Source organism: Macrobrachium rosenbergii, chromosome 16, assembly GCF_040412425.1.
Source record: "Macrobrachium rosenbergii isolate ZJJX-2024 chromosome 16, ASM4041242v1, whole genome shotgun sequence".
Taxonomy (NCBI): domain Eukaryota; kingdom Metazoa; phylum Arthropoda; class Malacostraca; order Decapoda; family Palaemonidae; genus Macrobrachium; species Macrobrachium rosenbergii.
Window position 1 is genome coordinate 20253726 of NC_089756.1, and position 17500 is coordinate 20271225.

The 17500-nt window shown below is 39.0% G+C and overlaps 1 protein-coding gene across 1 annotated transcript in view; it reads left to right on the forward strand.

Annotated features, from left to right (window-relative positions):
* Positions 1-17500, forward strand: part of LOC136847167 (juvenile hormone esterase-like) — a 38022-nt gene that overhangs the window by 4556 nt on the left and 15966 nt on the right. Inside the window, exons 2-5 of the mRNA XM_067118575.1 lie at positions 11441-11596; positions 13923-14076; positions 15047-15120; positions 16300-16411. Of these exons, the coding sequence (XP_066974676.1) occupies positions 11441-11596; positions 13923-14076; positions 15047-15120; positions 16300-16411 (496 nt within the window). The remainder of the gene's footprint in view (positions 1-11440; positions 11597-13922; positions 14077-15046; positions 15121-16299; positions 16412-17500) is intronic.

Sequence of the window (17500 nt, forward strand, 5' to 3'; positions counted from 1 at the left end):
TCCACCTTGCTTTTATATTTTACTCTGATAACGGATCGTATACCTACTATATATATATTATATATATGTATATATATATGTATATATATAATGTACAATATGTATATACACACACAATATATATATATATATATATATATATATATATATATATATATATATATATATATATATATATATATATATATATATTTATAAATATTACTGCTGTTCGCCCTCGATGTAGTTAGGTGTAGGAATATTAGTCCGATTCACCTCGACAGAGAACATCTCTGCCACGCCGGTAGGCTAGGCAATTTAAAAATAACAATCACCGCCCTTAGACAAATGGCGCCGCATAGGCTGGAAAGTTTGTAAACAAAATATGCTAGGGCATTAGGGACCTAAGCCTCAGAGAGGGTTTACGCTCAATGACCCCTAGTTATGGTGGCCCTTAAGCTTTATTCTATGCATTCGACGATGCCTTTGTCAAGGTCGGATTGCCCGGGGCGGTATAAGCCCTCCTCTGGCGGGAACGAAGCGAGGTCGGGTCAGAGAGATTCCAGCGGTCGCTGAACCAGGGTGACGCTGCGTGCGTGCCCGAACGATATTCTTTGTTCTTTATTACTTTTCCTCCTACGTCTAACTTAATTAGTGAATTGGGAAGACTGCCAGAATACGACTCCTGAGGTCCCTCGTTTGCGCAGCGACTCGACATTCACGGTAAGTCCGATTCTTGTTGAAGCTTCGTCGATTGACTAGTACTTTTCTGTATTTCACATTTTTTCTTTGTTTTCTTCCTTCAGCCACCACTTAGGGTATATGTGTTTACAAAGTCTAGATTAAGCCTAATTATTATATTGTTAGCTTCAACCCCGTTATTCCAGTAAAATACCTAGGATTTAGGGTAAGCAAAATCAGGTTAAATCTCGATGCTTTTGTATGCCTCGCGTCCGAATGTTTGGGAGAACCGTTGCGTTTAAAATCAAATTCATCTCAAATATTCTTTGTTAAGGTTAATAACCCTTAACTGGCGACCTTTGGCTAATTAACGTCTGTCTTTGAGGTTAACTTTTGGCTTCAAGTGGCAGGTTACGTGTAATCTTGGTTTGCAGGGCCGTAAAAATTACGTAAATTGAATAATACATGATCAACCAAGACCCTCACACGTAACATTGGCGACCTTATGTAGAATCTAAAGTACATTTTAGAGAAAGAATCTGGAGAAAAGGAAATTAAAATTACATTAATTCCAAAAAAATAAAAGTCAGATATCGAACTCCATTTCATTCTTCCAAACAAGGAACGAGGCATAATAATAAGCAGTAAAGAGAATAGTATAACAAGTGTAGCGAGAATTAGCGTAGGAAAGGGTGCAACTCGAGAGCAGAGAATCACAATTTGTGTCGTTACTAAGGCCGAATCGCGGAGCCCAGTTCATATACACAAAGTAATGTAGAAATCGCGTCGGCAATTCCGATCGTTATTGTTTGCATATAGCGGGAATCATTCAAAACCGTGTCAGTGAAGTAGCAAACGAACTGAAATAGTAATTTTACAATAAAGGTACCGTTCAACAACGTAAATTTACGCAGGCAGGCTAGCATTTCTCTTTTCATTCTTTGTTTAATGTCCGGGTGAGAATACGATACCAAAAGACACAAAGTTGTTGGTAATTTAGTTTTCCATCCGTAACGGAAAACGCTATGCATGAGTGGTATATTTAAAGTAAAATCTGGATACCTGCATTTGTTGCGTTGTTTTTGAATTTGTTTGAAAAAGAAAATACCCGCCATCTTGGATTCCTCCGCCGTGTTCGCGCGGTTGTTTTGAAATTGTTCGAACTGTTTGTGAGAGAACGGCCATTTTGGGGTTTCCTTCGCCGCCCGAGGTTGTTTTGAAATTTAGGCCTAACGGGACCTTGGCCGCCATCTCAACGACCTTGTTATTGTGACCAGACTGCCCGAGCCACTCTTGGGGTCATATATCTTTTTTTTTCTTTCGTAGCGAACCCACCTCCTAATATCTTAGCTAGGAAAAAAACAAAAGACAATTTAGGCAGGGAAAGATAGGCCTTAGTTAGGAGTACCATAACAAGTTCCTACGAATACCTACTATAAAAATCATATAAAGAAAATTTAAAATTTTTACGATAAACTTTTGTGACGTCGGCTCCCGGGAAAATTAAGATAATAAAGTAATCCCTAAGGAAGCCAAGACGACGCATCTATATCATTTTATTAAGATCCATGCCATTGTGCATGTATAAAATCTTTGTTTACATGTTCTCAAGCAGCAAGAAATTCGCTGATTGAAAATCTCTCTCTCTCTCTCTCTCTCTCTCTCTCTCTCTCTCTCTCTCTCTCTCTCTCTCTCTCTCTCGTCATTCAAGTAAGCATTCCTAACCTAAGTGTACGTGACCCTCTTCAAAGAAAGAACGGCCGACACTAGGCTAATTAATTCGAATACAATAAGCCAAATAAAAGAAACACCTCTGTCCCACAATAGATGAGGACAAGTTAAGAGTACTTACGATACAGTGATAAACTGTCGGTCACGAGTGAGGCCTGCTATCCAGACCGAAGCAAACAGTAGTTTTCACCCTCTGAAAAAGAAGGGGCCAGCACTGGGGCCGGTACTGGGACCAGCCACTCACGAGGATCTTTAAAGGAAAAAAAAAAAAAAAAAAAAACCCAAATTCACTTTATTCCACAGTGCCAATAATTTGCAGCACTGTCATCACTGGAATAGCTTACTTCTCTATCTCTCTCTCTCTCTCTCTCTCTCTCTCTTTTACCTTCCCTTTCTCTCTCATTCGATTGTTGCACTCTGCAGGGGGTGTAGAGTGCCTTTCCTCCCATATAGCCTAGTTGGACTCCAGTAGAGGGTCCCTAGGAACACATTGGCACCATAAGTGCCACTAAAGAAAACAAAAGGGAACACAGAAGAGAAGGTTCTTCTGGAACCTAACCTGCACCAGTGCCTAGGGATACTGAGTGCCACCAGTGTGACCTGTACACGGCACACCCAAACTACAGTGCCACCTTTTGAAAGGGTGCCACGTCATTTGAAGAGACACTTCCTCGCTGCCCAAGTACGCCCGTCGACCCGGTTAGACGCCCTTCCCCACCAGAACCATGGCAGCAGAGCATTATAAAACCTTCCTGGGGCTGGGGACGGCGGCAGGTCTCACCGGCTCGGAACTTACCACCTGGGTTAAGGAGCAAGTGGACGACTTGGCCAAGCGGGAGAAGGAAGAAAGACTCGAGCAGAGGAAGTATGAAGCCGAGCAGAGGCAATATGAAGAGGAAAGAGAAGAAAGAAGGAGACAGCATGAGTTAGCCTGCAAGGAAACTGAGTTAGCCCTAAAGGAGAAGGAGCTCGAGCTTGAGAGAGCGAAAATGGAGAATGCCGAAGCTATGGCTAGCCATCAAGCCTCCAGTCCTACACCTGCTGCATCAAACGCTCCAATTTCGAGCATCAATTCCCTAGTCCCCAAGTGGACTGAGGACGAGCCAGAAGCATGGCTGGAGGAGATCGAGGCTCTTTTCGATAACTACAGCACCACGGAGACGGAGAGAGCCTTAATACTAGCCAAGCATATGGAGGGAAAAGCTAAGGCAGCGCTTCGCTCACTGGAGAAGAGCCAGAGAGGCAACATGGCGGAAGTTCGTAGAGTCATTACCAAGGCCTACGAGATAACCCCAGAAAAATGGAGACAACGGTTCCGAGGTCTTGCCAAGGAAGTCGGCTGGTCTTGGACGGAATGGGCCTGTCACAAAACCCAGTCCGGTACGCGCTGGTTCGACTCCTTGGCCTGCACGACGTTTGAGGATCTTTTCAATCGGACCATGCTAGAAGACCTTTTCCAATGTGTGCCAGGGCCCCTTGCAGTATATCTTAACGATAAACAGCCCTCCACACTTATGGAAGCTTGTCGCATGGCTGATTCGTGGAAACTTTCAATCAGTCGCATAGCACCTCTCAGAAGCGAATCATCTCTCCGGCCTACCTCTCGAACTCCACTCGCCCGAAGAATGGACTGCCTAGCAAGACCATATGCAACTATTGCAAGAAGGGGGGCCACGCTGAAGCTGAGTGCCGATACAAACTCGGCACTAATAAGCAGCCTAACCCTACCAGCCAGAACTCCGCTCCCGATTCATCCGCTCAGCCCTCTCCTCCAACAGTTACTGCAGGCCACCGAGCCCATCCAAAAGGCCCGTGCAAATCCTGTGGGGCTGCTAGCCACTACAATGCTGGATCTCCGGCCTGTCCACATCATGTCCCCACCACCAAATTTGTCAACCTAATCAGCACTTCATTTTCTGCTGCTGGTCCGCACCGGATCCTTTACCCCGAGAGACTGGAAACCCAGTTCATCTCGGTGGCCCCTCTTCAGGGCACTAGCCTGCCAGTGACCCTTCCGGTCACAGTAGACACTGCGGCAGACATTAGCCTGATCACTAGGGCCCAAGTGCCAGCCGGTGCCATGGTTGACGAAGAAACCCGGTGGGAAATGAAGTGGATAGAGGGCCACACCATCACCGTTCCCACGGTCCAACTCCAGGTTATGACGCCTTGGGGCACGATACCCCACCGCCTTGGCGTGGTAGGTGGAATTCGGCCCGGTGGTCTTCTTGTTGGGTCGGGATCTTCTCTGCGAAGCCCGTTACCAACGCCACTCCGCAGTCAGCGTTACCTCCTCCACGGAGGCCACATGTAAAACTCCCAAAAATGACAAACCTCCACCTTCCGCCCACCAAAGTGGTCCGCGGAAGGGGCGCCACCCAACCTATTTCAGGCCTAGCCCTCTCCAATCGCGAAGGGCTGGCCCACCAAGAGGTCCTCCCCCTCCGCGAAGAGAGATTCAGGAGGAGCAGTACCGCTGCAGGACGTGCAAGCGGGCAGACCACTCCACAAATTGGGAGGGCTGCCCAAGCAAGCAACGCCCAGCGGACGCCCCGAACAAAACTCTAGGAGAGGCTACGATCTCCGCTGGGGCAGGAATCTCTGCCGCAGCCAAACCCAAGTCGTCCGAGAGGTATTGCACCTCCGGACCCCTTGTCAGGCATGCCTGACCCTCAACTGCTGCCAGTGCCACTTGCGAGCACTGAGCAGTGCCAGACTCCGTCCGCCACGGACGTTGAGCTACCAATGGAAAAGGCCCCTATGCCGGGTCTAAATCATGAGGCGAATCCCCCTCCGGGAGATTTAGGATTCCCCATGCAGCTGATCCTTGCGACTGGAGAGCCTCCAGCACCCGAAGCTTCTTCTTTGCAAATTTTGACTCCAGGGATGAACCCTGGAGGATCAAAATGGTACCCCTTCCTTGAAGACCAGGAACTGGCATCCTCGGACGCAGAAGTCGAGATCGCTCTCGCTCGGTTGTCGCAGCAGCCGGAGTAGGAGTCCTCCCGCAGCTTTTGCAGTTGCCCCTGACTTCGCGCCCACAGCCCTTCTGGCCTGTCCCGGAGTCGGTGCTCTCATCACCTGCTAGGCCACCTACTGATAGGCCTTGGAGGAAACCGAAGAAGAAGAAGAAGGGGCGGAAGAGAGCCCAGTAGTTGCCGAGCTATACGCTCATCCTGACACTAGTGCCCTCTCGGCACAGTGCCCTAACATCTAAGAGTGATCCTGGCCCCTGCCCAGAGAAGGTAGCCAGTGTGATCTCTTCCTTTTATTTGTACCTAGCCTAGGCCACCTTAAAGTACAGTACATCAATTTAGTAGCCTTGTTCTTTCCACTTACCACCGAGCCGCAGTAATCATGTAAGTAGCCTAACTAATTTCAGTAATCTTAACTATTGTGAAACGAGCCACGATGCTCGTGACACGCATGGCCTAAGACCTCAGTGAGGCACCCATTTATCATATGAGGCAACCCTCATGAATTAACTAGTAAATTTTAATTGTATTAAACATAAACCATGTTGTAATTTAGTTAGAATGTTAACTCTTAGGTTGGTGCTACGGTCGGGTTAGGATAGGTTAGGCTAGGGAATATCATAGAATGTACCACTAGGCTAGGTCTAAAACACATCATGATTGTAGGAGGTAGCCTATAATAACCGTGAGCACCTTCTAGTACTATTAGAATTAGGTAAGGTAGTGAATACAGCTCGTATCCTATCTAGGGTTAGGTAGTTCTGTAGCTAGGTAGGCTAACCAGGACTAATCTGCCCAGGGGAAGGAGAGTAACCTACGAGAGGCGAACAGCTTGCTTAGTATAGACCTTCACGCCCGAAAAGGGAGTGAAGGCCCTCTTAAGGGGGGGAGCTTTTATAAATATTACTGCTGTTCGCCCTCGATGTAGTTAGGTGTAGGAATATTAGTCCGATTCACCTCGACAGAGAACATCTCTGCCCGCCGGTAGGCTAGGCAATTTAAAAATAACAATCACCGCAGTAGACAAATGGCGCCGCATAGGCTGGAAAGTTTGTAAACAAAATATGCTAGGGCATTAGGGACCTAAGCCTCAGAGAGGGTTTACGCTCAATGACCCCTAGTTATGGTGGCCCTTAAGCTTTATTCTATGCATTCGACGATGCCTTTGTCAAGGTCGGATTGCCCGGGGCGGTATAAGCCCTCCTCTGGCGGGAACGGCGAGGTCGGGTCAGAGAGATTCCAGCGTCGCTGAACCAGGGTGACGCTGCGTGCATGCCCGAACGATATTCTTTGTTCTTTATTACTTTTCCTCCTACGTCTAACTTAATTAGTGAATTGGGAAGACTGCCAGAATACGACTCCTGAGGTCCTCGTTTGCGCAGCGACTTCGACATTCACGGTAAGTCCGATTCTTGTTGAAGCTTCGTCGATTGACTAGTACTTTTCTGTATTTCACATTTTTTCTTTGTTTTCTTCCTTCAGCCACCACTTAGGGTATATGTGTTTACAAAGTCTAGATTAAGCCTAATTATTATATTGTTAGCTTCAACCCCCGTTATTCCAGTAAAATACCTAGGATTTAGGGTAAGCAAAATCAGGTTAAATCTCGATGCTTTTGTATGCCTCGCGTCCGAATGTTTGGGAGAACCGTTGCGTTTAAAATCAAATTCATCTCAAATATTCTTTGTTAAGGTTAATAACCCTTAACTGGCGACCTTTGGCTAATTAACGTCTGTCTTTGAGGTTAACTTTTGGCTTCAAGTGGCAGGTTACGTGTAATCTTGGTTTGCAGGGCCATAAAAATTACGTAAATTGAATAATACATGATCAACCAAGACCCTCACACGTAACAATATATTTATATAAATAATTATATATATACATTTACACACATACATATATATATATATATATTATATTGTATAGCCGGTATCCATATAACTATCTAAGATATTTTCATCTCTGAAAATAATTAAAGTTGCCAGTAATTACGGGTCTCTTCTTTTGGTAAATGTTACATGTACTTCGGAGTCGCTTGGAAAACCTTTAAGTAGCGTATCTAGTTTGGGGTCGCATGGAAGATATCTGAAAGCTATATGTTCCTGAGAATCCCCTAGAAAATCGTTAGGAGTTGCATGTATTAAAGTGCCGCTAGGAAAATCTTTAAAACTCTACTCTGTATAATTAAGAGACATTTAGAGATCTTCAACAGCTGCCTGCGGAAGATGGTCATCAAGGAATCGAACAGAACAGAATACAGAATTTAGGCCAAAGGCCAAGCGCTGGGACCTATGAGGTCATTCAGCTCCGAGACGGAAATTCACGTTAAAAAGGTTTGAAAGGTGCAACAGGTGGAACACCTCGCGGTTGCACTATGGAATAACTGTTAGGAGAGGGTGGAAAGTAAGATGGAAGAAAGAGAATATGAACGGAGGTACAGTAAAAGGTAGAAAGGGGTTGCAGGTAGGGGCCGGAGGGATGCTGCAAAGAATCTTAAGTAATGCGTGCAGTGCACCGCATGAGGTGCACTGACGGCACTACCCACTACAGGGGTCGTCAAATCACTTAAGAGTCATTGTAGAAGTCTCTAAGTGAGAATTATTTGGAAAATCTTAAGCTTACGAAGTAACATTTCTATACAGTAATTTAGACGGATCTGGAGGTTCCTTAGGCTGGGCATCATTTTTTTTGTCACTTTTTACGAAAATCTTTACAGTAATTACAACGTGTCTAGTTTCCAGAGAAGGAATGAAAGGATTATGTCTTTCATCAAAGCCGAAATGTTTTGTACAGTTACACAGAGAGGACGAGACATTAAAAAGGTTTTAGGATAGAAAACTGCCCTGAACGAAGAAGACAGAACTTACAAATTTGCTTATTTAATAGATTTCTATAATTCGCTGATTTAATGGATTTGTCGAACGGAAATCAAACCGAGTCCAGTATCAACGCCGTTAGCGGCGAAACAAAATATTAAAAATGCTTGCAGCAAAAACAAAAAACAAAAAGCAATCAAAAACGATACAAACTGAACATACTTAAAACCAAGAAAGTCACCTTCAACGATAAAAGAATAAAAAAAATTGACAAAGCATTCAGCTATGAATCTCAACACCGCCACCAAAGCAAAAAAGCAAAAAATGTCAAGATCTGAAGTGTTGTGACCATCAGCTGATAAGCTTGACGCCGAGATCAGCTTATCACTCGGTCGGATTCAAGGTCACCTCCTTTGCTCTCCTGTAAACAAGATGACCGATAAGTCAAAACAATGTTGTAATGAGGACGGAATCAAGTCCGTGGATTTGAGAAATAAAGCCTTCACTTACATAGAATGATTATCTGGTAGATTTCTGTGATGTATGTTTCTTATTTAGTTATTTTATAATATGCGCTCTGATCTCTGATACACGATACTGTGCACACAACAATGTACACACATACCACAAACACAAATATATATATATATATATATATATATATATATATATATATATATATATATATATATATATATATATGTATGTATGTATGTATGTATGTATGTATGTATGTATGCATGTATATAAATATATATATATATAATATATATATATATATATATATATATATATATATATATATATATATATATATATATATATATATATATATATATGTATGTATATATATATGTATGTATGTATGCATGTATATAAATATATATATATTATATATATATATAAATTTCTGACTCACGTCAGGATCGAACCCAGGTCTCTCAGGTGGAAAGCAAGACAAGGCGTTACCCACTGGGCCATACAAGTCTAAAAGAAGTTGGAACCTGAGAGCAACTGCACCCAAGGAATTACCTCGGCAAGCTAACTGCTTGCATACCAGCGAGTTTTCCCCAACTTCCTGACTCAGCAATGACCCAATAGACAATATTTCATTCGAATTATCCCTTCTGAGTGAATAAGATAGAAATCATCAACACACAATCACGTGTGGAACAGAAATAAATTTCTGACTCCCGTCGGGATCGAACCCAGGTCTCTCAGGTGGAAAGCAAGGGCGTTACCCACTGGGCCATACAAGTCTAAAAGAAGTTGGAACCTGAGAGCAACTGCACCCAAGGAATTACCTCGGCAAGCTAACTGCTTGCATACCAGCGAGTTTTCCCCAACTTCCCGACTCAGCAATGACCCAATAGACAACATTTCATTCGAATTATCCCTTCTGAGTGAATAAGATAGAAATCATCAACACACAATCACGTGTGGAACAGAAATAAATTTCTGACTCACGTCGGGATCGAACCCAGGTCTCTCAGGTGGAAAGCAAGGGTGTTATCCACTGGGCCATACAAGTCTAAAAGAAGTTGGAACCTGAGAGCAACTGCACCCAAGGAATTACCTGGGCAAGCTAACTGCTTGCATACCAGCGAGTTTTCCCCAACTTCCCGACTCAGCAATGACCCAATACACAACATTTCATTCGAATTATCCCTTCTGAGTGAATAAGATAGAAATCATCAACACACAATCACGTGTGGAACAGAAATAAATTTCTGACTCACGTCGGGATCGAACCCAGGTCTCTCAGGTGGAAAGCAAGGGCGTTACCCACTGGGCCATACAAGTCTAAAAGAAGTTGGAACCTGAGAGCAACTGCACCCAAGGAATTACCTGGGCAAGCTAACTGCTTGCATACCAGCGAGTTTTCCCAACTTCCCGACTCAGCAATGACCCAATAGACAACATTTCATTCGAATTATCCTCCTGAGTGAATAAGATAGAAATCATCAACACACGATCCTGACGTGAGTCAGAAATTTATTTCTGTTCCACACGTGATTGTGTGTTGATGATTTCTATATATATATATATATATATATATATATATATATATATATATATATATATATATATATATATATATATATATATATATATATATATATACATACACATATATATATATATAAGCGTGTATTTTAATAGCCACAATAACGTCTTATTTTCGCAATTTCCTCACATTTCAGATACATGTATATCAATTAGCATATGTAATCCATTGGTCAGTTTCACTAGATATACAGTACATGCATTTCTAATACCCACCAAACCTTTTAACTTCTCGTTCGTCTCAATTTTTTGGATGCGGAAATCACAACAGGTCTTAGGTCAAAGTAGAACATATACGTGAAGAACGCTTTACATCCTCATCTCGGTATTTTTTGGTCAAGATATGTAATAATGTGAACTGAAATATAATATGGTGTATTGTAAATATTGTAATAAATATATTACATAAAAAAGGTTTTTAAAAAACTTACCCTGGTAAAATTCAAAGCCATACAGAAACACATAGTAGGCTAGCTCAACCTCCCCTTTACAATTACAATCAATTAATTCTACGTAATCCACTGCATATATATATATATATATATATATATATATATATATATATATATATATATATATATATATATATATATATATATAATATAAATATATATTCGTTATATGTGGACCTCATTATACATCCAATGTTGGCTCTGCTGACTACGCAGTGAATTATGTACCTTACAGTTATTTGACTGCCACAATCATCATCGTCTCCAAAGTCATGTGACGCAAAAGGCATCAATGTGGCTGCAGTGGGTCGCAGCCAGGATGAAGAAGGGCACAGGGCCATCATCCAGATCCGACAATGTCTTGAGACATTTCTTCTAAAGGGGGGAAAGGAGTATGGTGGGAAAAGGAAAAAAAAATGAAGATTAAGTGACTCCACACTCTTCCAAAGTTATTCGCAGATTTACCTTTAATAACTGTCGCTAAACCTCAACCATTCTTATGGAACAAGCGTCAACCTTATAAAAACTGATGATGATAAAAATCACAGCAGTATTTTGATTAGTATTTCCAACTGTAATTAGCATTTCCAACAGCGCATGTACTGTGCACATTTATATTAAATAAATTTGATTAGTAATTCTAACACGCTATCTGCAGATTTATATTAAACGAGCAGAACTATTATAATCAATATAATCATTGTTATTATTATGACTGATACTATTTCCTGTTCCGCAGTATCCCGAACCCTTCAAAGGAGAATGGCCCAAAGAAACGGAGGAGGGCGAATACGAGGCTGTGTTCCTAAGGGCCAGGTGTGTCCAGGTTTCCCTAATCTTGGACGTGATTGGAGGAAGGGAGGACTGCCTACATCTTAGCATCTATACACCTGTCGTAAGTGAGACCCTCCATTCTGGTTAGGAGCTTCTACTGCTTGCTTCTGTTATTTTGACGCACCATTATATATATACATATATATATATATATATATATATATATATATATATATATATATATATATATATATATATATATATATATATATATATATATATATATATATATATATTATATATATATATATATATAAATATATATGTATATATATATGTGTGTGTGTGTATATATATATATATATATATATATATATATATATATATATATATATATATATATATATATATATATATATATATATATATATATATGCCTTTAAAGTTCAGAAAGACTTTCAACTTTTTAATTTTCTGTAAAAGGAAACTATTATGCCGGGTTTGTCTGTCCGTTCGCATTTTTTCTGTCCGTCCTCAGATCTTAAAAACCACTGAGGCTAGAGGGTTGAAAATTGGTATGGTGATCATCCACCCGCCGATCATCAAACATAGCAAATTGCAGCCCTCTAGCCTCAGTAGTTTTTATTTTATTTAAGGTTAAATTTAGCCGTAATCGTGCTTCTGGCAACGCTATAGGATAGGCCATCACCGGGCCGTGGCTGAAACTTCAGCGTATTTTTTACTTGTTTACTATTATTATTACGCTGGCATCCTATATATTCCTCCACCTCCAGAATCGTCTCACCTGTCTTTATTTCGTTGAACAACAAATTATTATTATTATTATTATTATTATATCATTATTATTATATTGCTGGTAATCTGAAAACTAGAGCTGACGCAATTTAAAGTCTTTCGAATGTTTTTCAATACTGTTGATAACTATTATCACAATATAATTTCCCGTTCGGTGTCTTTAATGAACTTTGCCATCTTTTTTTCAATACTGCCTAAAAAAATTTCGAAACACACGAGAAAATAAAAACTGACACTTCAGAAAATTAGCAAAAAAAGAAAAAAATATTCGCACTTTCAACTGCTTTTCATAATTCCTGGTAACTTCTTTTCCTGTTTGCTGATGCTCATGAAATGTTGCCTGTATTTTACACTTCAAAAAAATCCGTCTTGAGAAGAGTGGAAACGCTCGAGGAAAAATTACCTGTACAATGCGGCAGTTTTGCAGCGTCCCATCGGCCCCTACCCGCACCCACTTTTTAGCCATTTACTTTGCCTCCATTGCCACTTCCTTTTTACATTCTTGCTGTCTAACCTCCCGAACTTTTACATATATAAATATATATATACTGTTTGTATATCATATACATATGTACAAAGAGTATATATATATACTGTATATATATATATATATATATATATATATATATATATATATATATATATATATATATATATATATATATATATGTAAAAGTTCGGGAGGTTAGACAGCAAGAATGTAAAAAGGAAGTGGCAATGGAGGCAAAGTAAATGGCTAAAAAGTGGGTGCGGGTAGGGGCCGATGAGACGCTGCAAAACTGCCGCATTGTACAGGTAATTTTTCCTCGAGCGTTTCCACTCTTCTTAAGAAGGATTTTTTTGAAGTGTAAAATACAGGCAACATTTCATTATTATCAGAAGACAGGAAAAGAAGTTACCAGTAGTTATGAAAAGCAGTTGAAAGTGCAATTTTTTTTTTTTTTTTTTTTTTTTGCTAATATTTCTGAAGTGTCAGTTTTTATTTTCTCGTGTGTTTCTAAGTTTCTTTGGGCAGTATTGAAAAAAAGATGGCAAAGCTCATTAAAGACACTGAACGGGAAATTATATTGTGATAATAGTTATCAGCAGTATTGAAAAACATTCGAAAGCCTTTAAATTCGAAAGACTTTAAATTGCGTCAGCTCTAGTTTTCAGATTACCAGCAATATAATAATAATAATAATAATAATAATAATAATAATAATAATAATAATATATATATATATATATATATATATATATATATATATATATATATATATATATATATATATATGTATGCATACACACCCATATATATATATATATATATATATATATATATTCATTTCAAACGCCGTGTAAATCAAAATCTTAGTTACTGGAAAAAATAAAAGGATTTTTTGTATTACACGGCGTTATATATATATATATATATATATATATATATATATATATATATATATATATATATATATATATATATATATATATATATAAATATACATATAATATATATATATATATATATATATATATACATATATATATATATATATATATATATATATAAAATAAAGTTTGACATTTAGATCAGTCTAGTTCCCCAAACAGCCTTCCATTCTATGACTCGACTTGGGCTTTCATTACAGTTCCCGGAAACTCCAGTGACGAGGACCCTACCAGTGATGGTATGGTTTCATGGCGGAGCTTACATGACCGGGGACGCTAACCTCTACGTCCCTACGAAACTCATGGATCGTGACGTCATGGTAGTGGTGGTGCAGTACAGACTCGCATCTTTTGGTAATTATCTCTCTCTCTGATCGTCGTGGCTCAATGTTACCGCTCATGGCTCTCAAACGAACGACCCGCATTCAATCCCAGAGCGAATACGGTACGGGGGTATTAACCCGGTATGTATCCACCTTTGTCAAAGTCCAGGGCAGGCCTAAACTCATACTAAGTAAAGTAGACGGCCGCACAAAGATATCGTTTAACACAATTTGTCGACCACACAATATAGAAATGGGTGTATAAATACTTTGACCCCCGAGGGGCTAGTACTAAATACGGCGTATCAAGGAGCTTCCGCCATGTTTAGTACTATCACCTCGGAGATAGGTGGGTACATACCGGGTTAATACCCGGTATGGGCAGGCTTACTTAAAAACCCAGTGTGCCTTTGTTGACCTCAACAGAGAATTGTGTAAACCAGCTGCTGGGGTGGAGATGGACATATTACGTGGATACTCAGAAGTCCCAGAAAGGTGAAACCGTTCATAAGATATCATAAAATAAACTCTCTCTCTCTCTCTCTCTCTCTCTCTCTCTCTCTCTCTCTCTCTCTCTCTCTCTCTTCGAAATGAGACGATGGTATTATAAATTGACTTCGTTTATCATTATCAAACTCTTAATATCGATTTGTTTCGGCAATTTCTCAGAGAGCCTTTGAGCATTTAATTAAATTTCAGGAATGCCAAAGCCATGCGCTGAAATAGTGAGTACAAACTGGTTTCTACATATAAATAATCAGCTAAAGAAAGCTTTATCTACAGCCATGACTTTGAGAGGCTATGATATCACTTTAACGAGTCATTCCTTAAGTCTTGTTTATCTGTTAAGTATTTACGTGTGTATTTCAGTGTTTTATCTTATTTTATCTGTCACTTGTCTCTCTTCTTCTCTACGTTCATTTTCATGAACGTACATGCTAACCTTAGGAGGCCTGCGCTGCCCTGTAATGGTCTACATTCTTAGTCTCTTCCTTTTGCAGGTTTCTTGGCAGGAAACATGGAAGACAGCCCTGGCAATATGGGGCTCATGGACCAAATCACAGCTCTGCGATGGGTAAGAACCTGAGAGAGTTCCATTCCGTATCAGAATTCAGTGTGAAATGACTGATTTTCGCCTCAAAAGAAAATCCAGTCTTTTACGACCCGAATATCTTTTTCCAGTGTCGTCCATTGTAAATTAAAATCTTGCTGTATGCCTGGAACTTTTTTTCTTTTTGTTCATAAACTCTTCGAATGGCTAAACAGTTTCACGGCAGTTTACTTCAGTGGCATCTGTCAGACAGTGCAAAGGACTGTTGAACTGTCCATCAGAACCATCCTTGCCAGAAAGTGGTAAGATTTTTAATTTGAACACAATATAGTGATTCAACAACGAAAATTTACAAGAGTTCCGGTTTGTAATTCTTTCAAGCAAAGGCTAATAGGACGGGCAACTTAATGCCCTTTTCCAACCAAGGTCCCAAGAAAAAGGAAAAGAGAAAGAATGAACGGAAGGGGTAAACCGGCTTCAGGTCTCGACGAAAAGTAGCGAGATGGAATTCAGAGATAAATGTTGGAAAAAAAATTAGCTGTCCGTTGCTCTCGCTATCTGCCTGATTGAATAAAGATCAACGTTAACAGGCCAAGAGAATTCCACCTGAAGAGAGACTCACAATGAACGGCTGCTGTTTAATTACAAGTCCCATTTTAAAGCAACGGGCCTTGCACAAATGTCTGCAGAGTATTTCTTTTTGTCTGTTTTATGCACTATGTAAACAGATGTTTATCAATATTCTTTAATACCTCATTTATTCCGTTTTCCTGTCAAAAATTACTATATTTCTTAACTATGAAATCTGTAACAAACACTTCATATATTATATATATATATATATATATATATATATATATATATATATATATATATATATATATAGATATATATATATTATATATATATATATGTATATGTATATATATATATATATATATATATATATATATATATATCTATATATATATATACATATACATATATATATATATATATATATATATATATATATATATATATATATATATATATATATATATATATATATATATATATATATATATATATATATATATATATTATACATATATATATAATATATATATATACATATATATATGTACTATATATATTATATATACTGCACAGCTGTTCGAATTCTGTCTCCATGTTTCTCACCGTGGCATTTTTTTAAAACAGATTCAAAATTACATCAAGAATTTTGGTGGAAACAGAGATCAAGTGACTGTATTTGGACAGAGTGCAGGAGGAGCCAGCACCTCTTGGATGCAACTGACTCCACTGACAAATGGTGAGTTTCTCTGCTGTTATTGGTATTATTACTGGCACCTTTGTCGCTGCAGCTGTTTTGGTCAGACTTTATACTGGCATTCGTAGGGAAAGTTGTTATTCACGAAGCTGTTGCTGTATACATCATGTTAATAGAGGCGTACTATTTTGGATTTTATACAAACACCTCTGTCAAATATTCTTCACATGGATTTGTTTTAATATATATATACGAGTATATATATATATATATATATATATATATATATATATATATATATATATATATATATATATATATATATATATATATATATATATATATATATATATATATATATATATATATATATATATATATATAAACATATATACATATATAATATATATATCAGGGGTGGCCAACCAGTCGATCGCAAGCCCTTCTCAAGTCGATCACATGACTTGGCAGCCTTATTTGAAATTATTTATGATTAAACAGAACAATTATCTTCAGTATATACAGCTACCATTGCATCTTTTAGGGTGAGTAGGGTGCTTGCAAAGCATAAAGAGGAATTTCAAGATGAGAAATAATTAGACAGGCATTTTTAGAAGCAACGGACTCGGTACTTGAAAACACAAAAATGAATCTCAAATCCTTTCTTTCATCAAGGATCTTCAGCTACCAAGAAACACTGTTATGAGGCGCTGTGAATGTATGACTAAGGAGTCGAGTGAACAGCTGGATAAAGACGTACATGAGTGTGTGTATTTTTCATTACAATTTGATGAATCTACTGATGTGGTTGATACATCACAGTTATGCATTTTCAGTCGGATGGTATTTAGAGACATGAGAACCAAATAGGAACTGCTGAAAATCCTACCATTGAAAGCTACAACTAGACGTAAAGACACATTCCAGATTTACAGTGAGTTTGTTCAACGAGTAAGCTTGCATCAATAACAACTGATGGGGCACCTGCAATGGCTGGCCATATCAGTGGATTCATTGCTCTCTACAGGCGTGTTGATAGGTTTCCTGAATTTTTCGGTTATCATTGTATTATTCAACAACAAGTACTTTGTGGAAAAATGTTGAATATGAAATAAGTTATGAATATTGCCT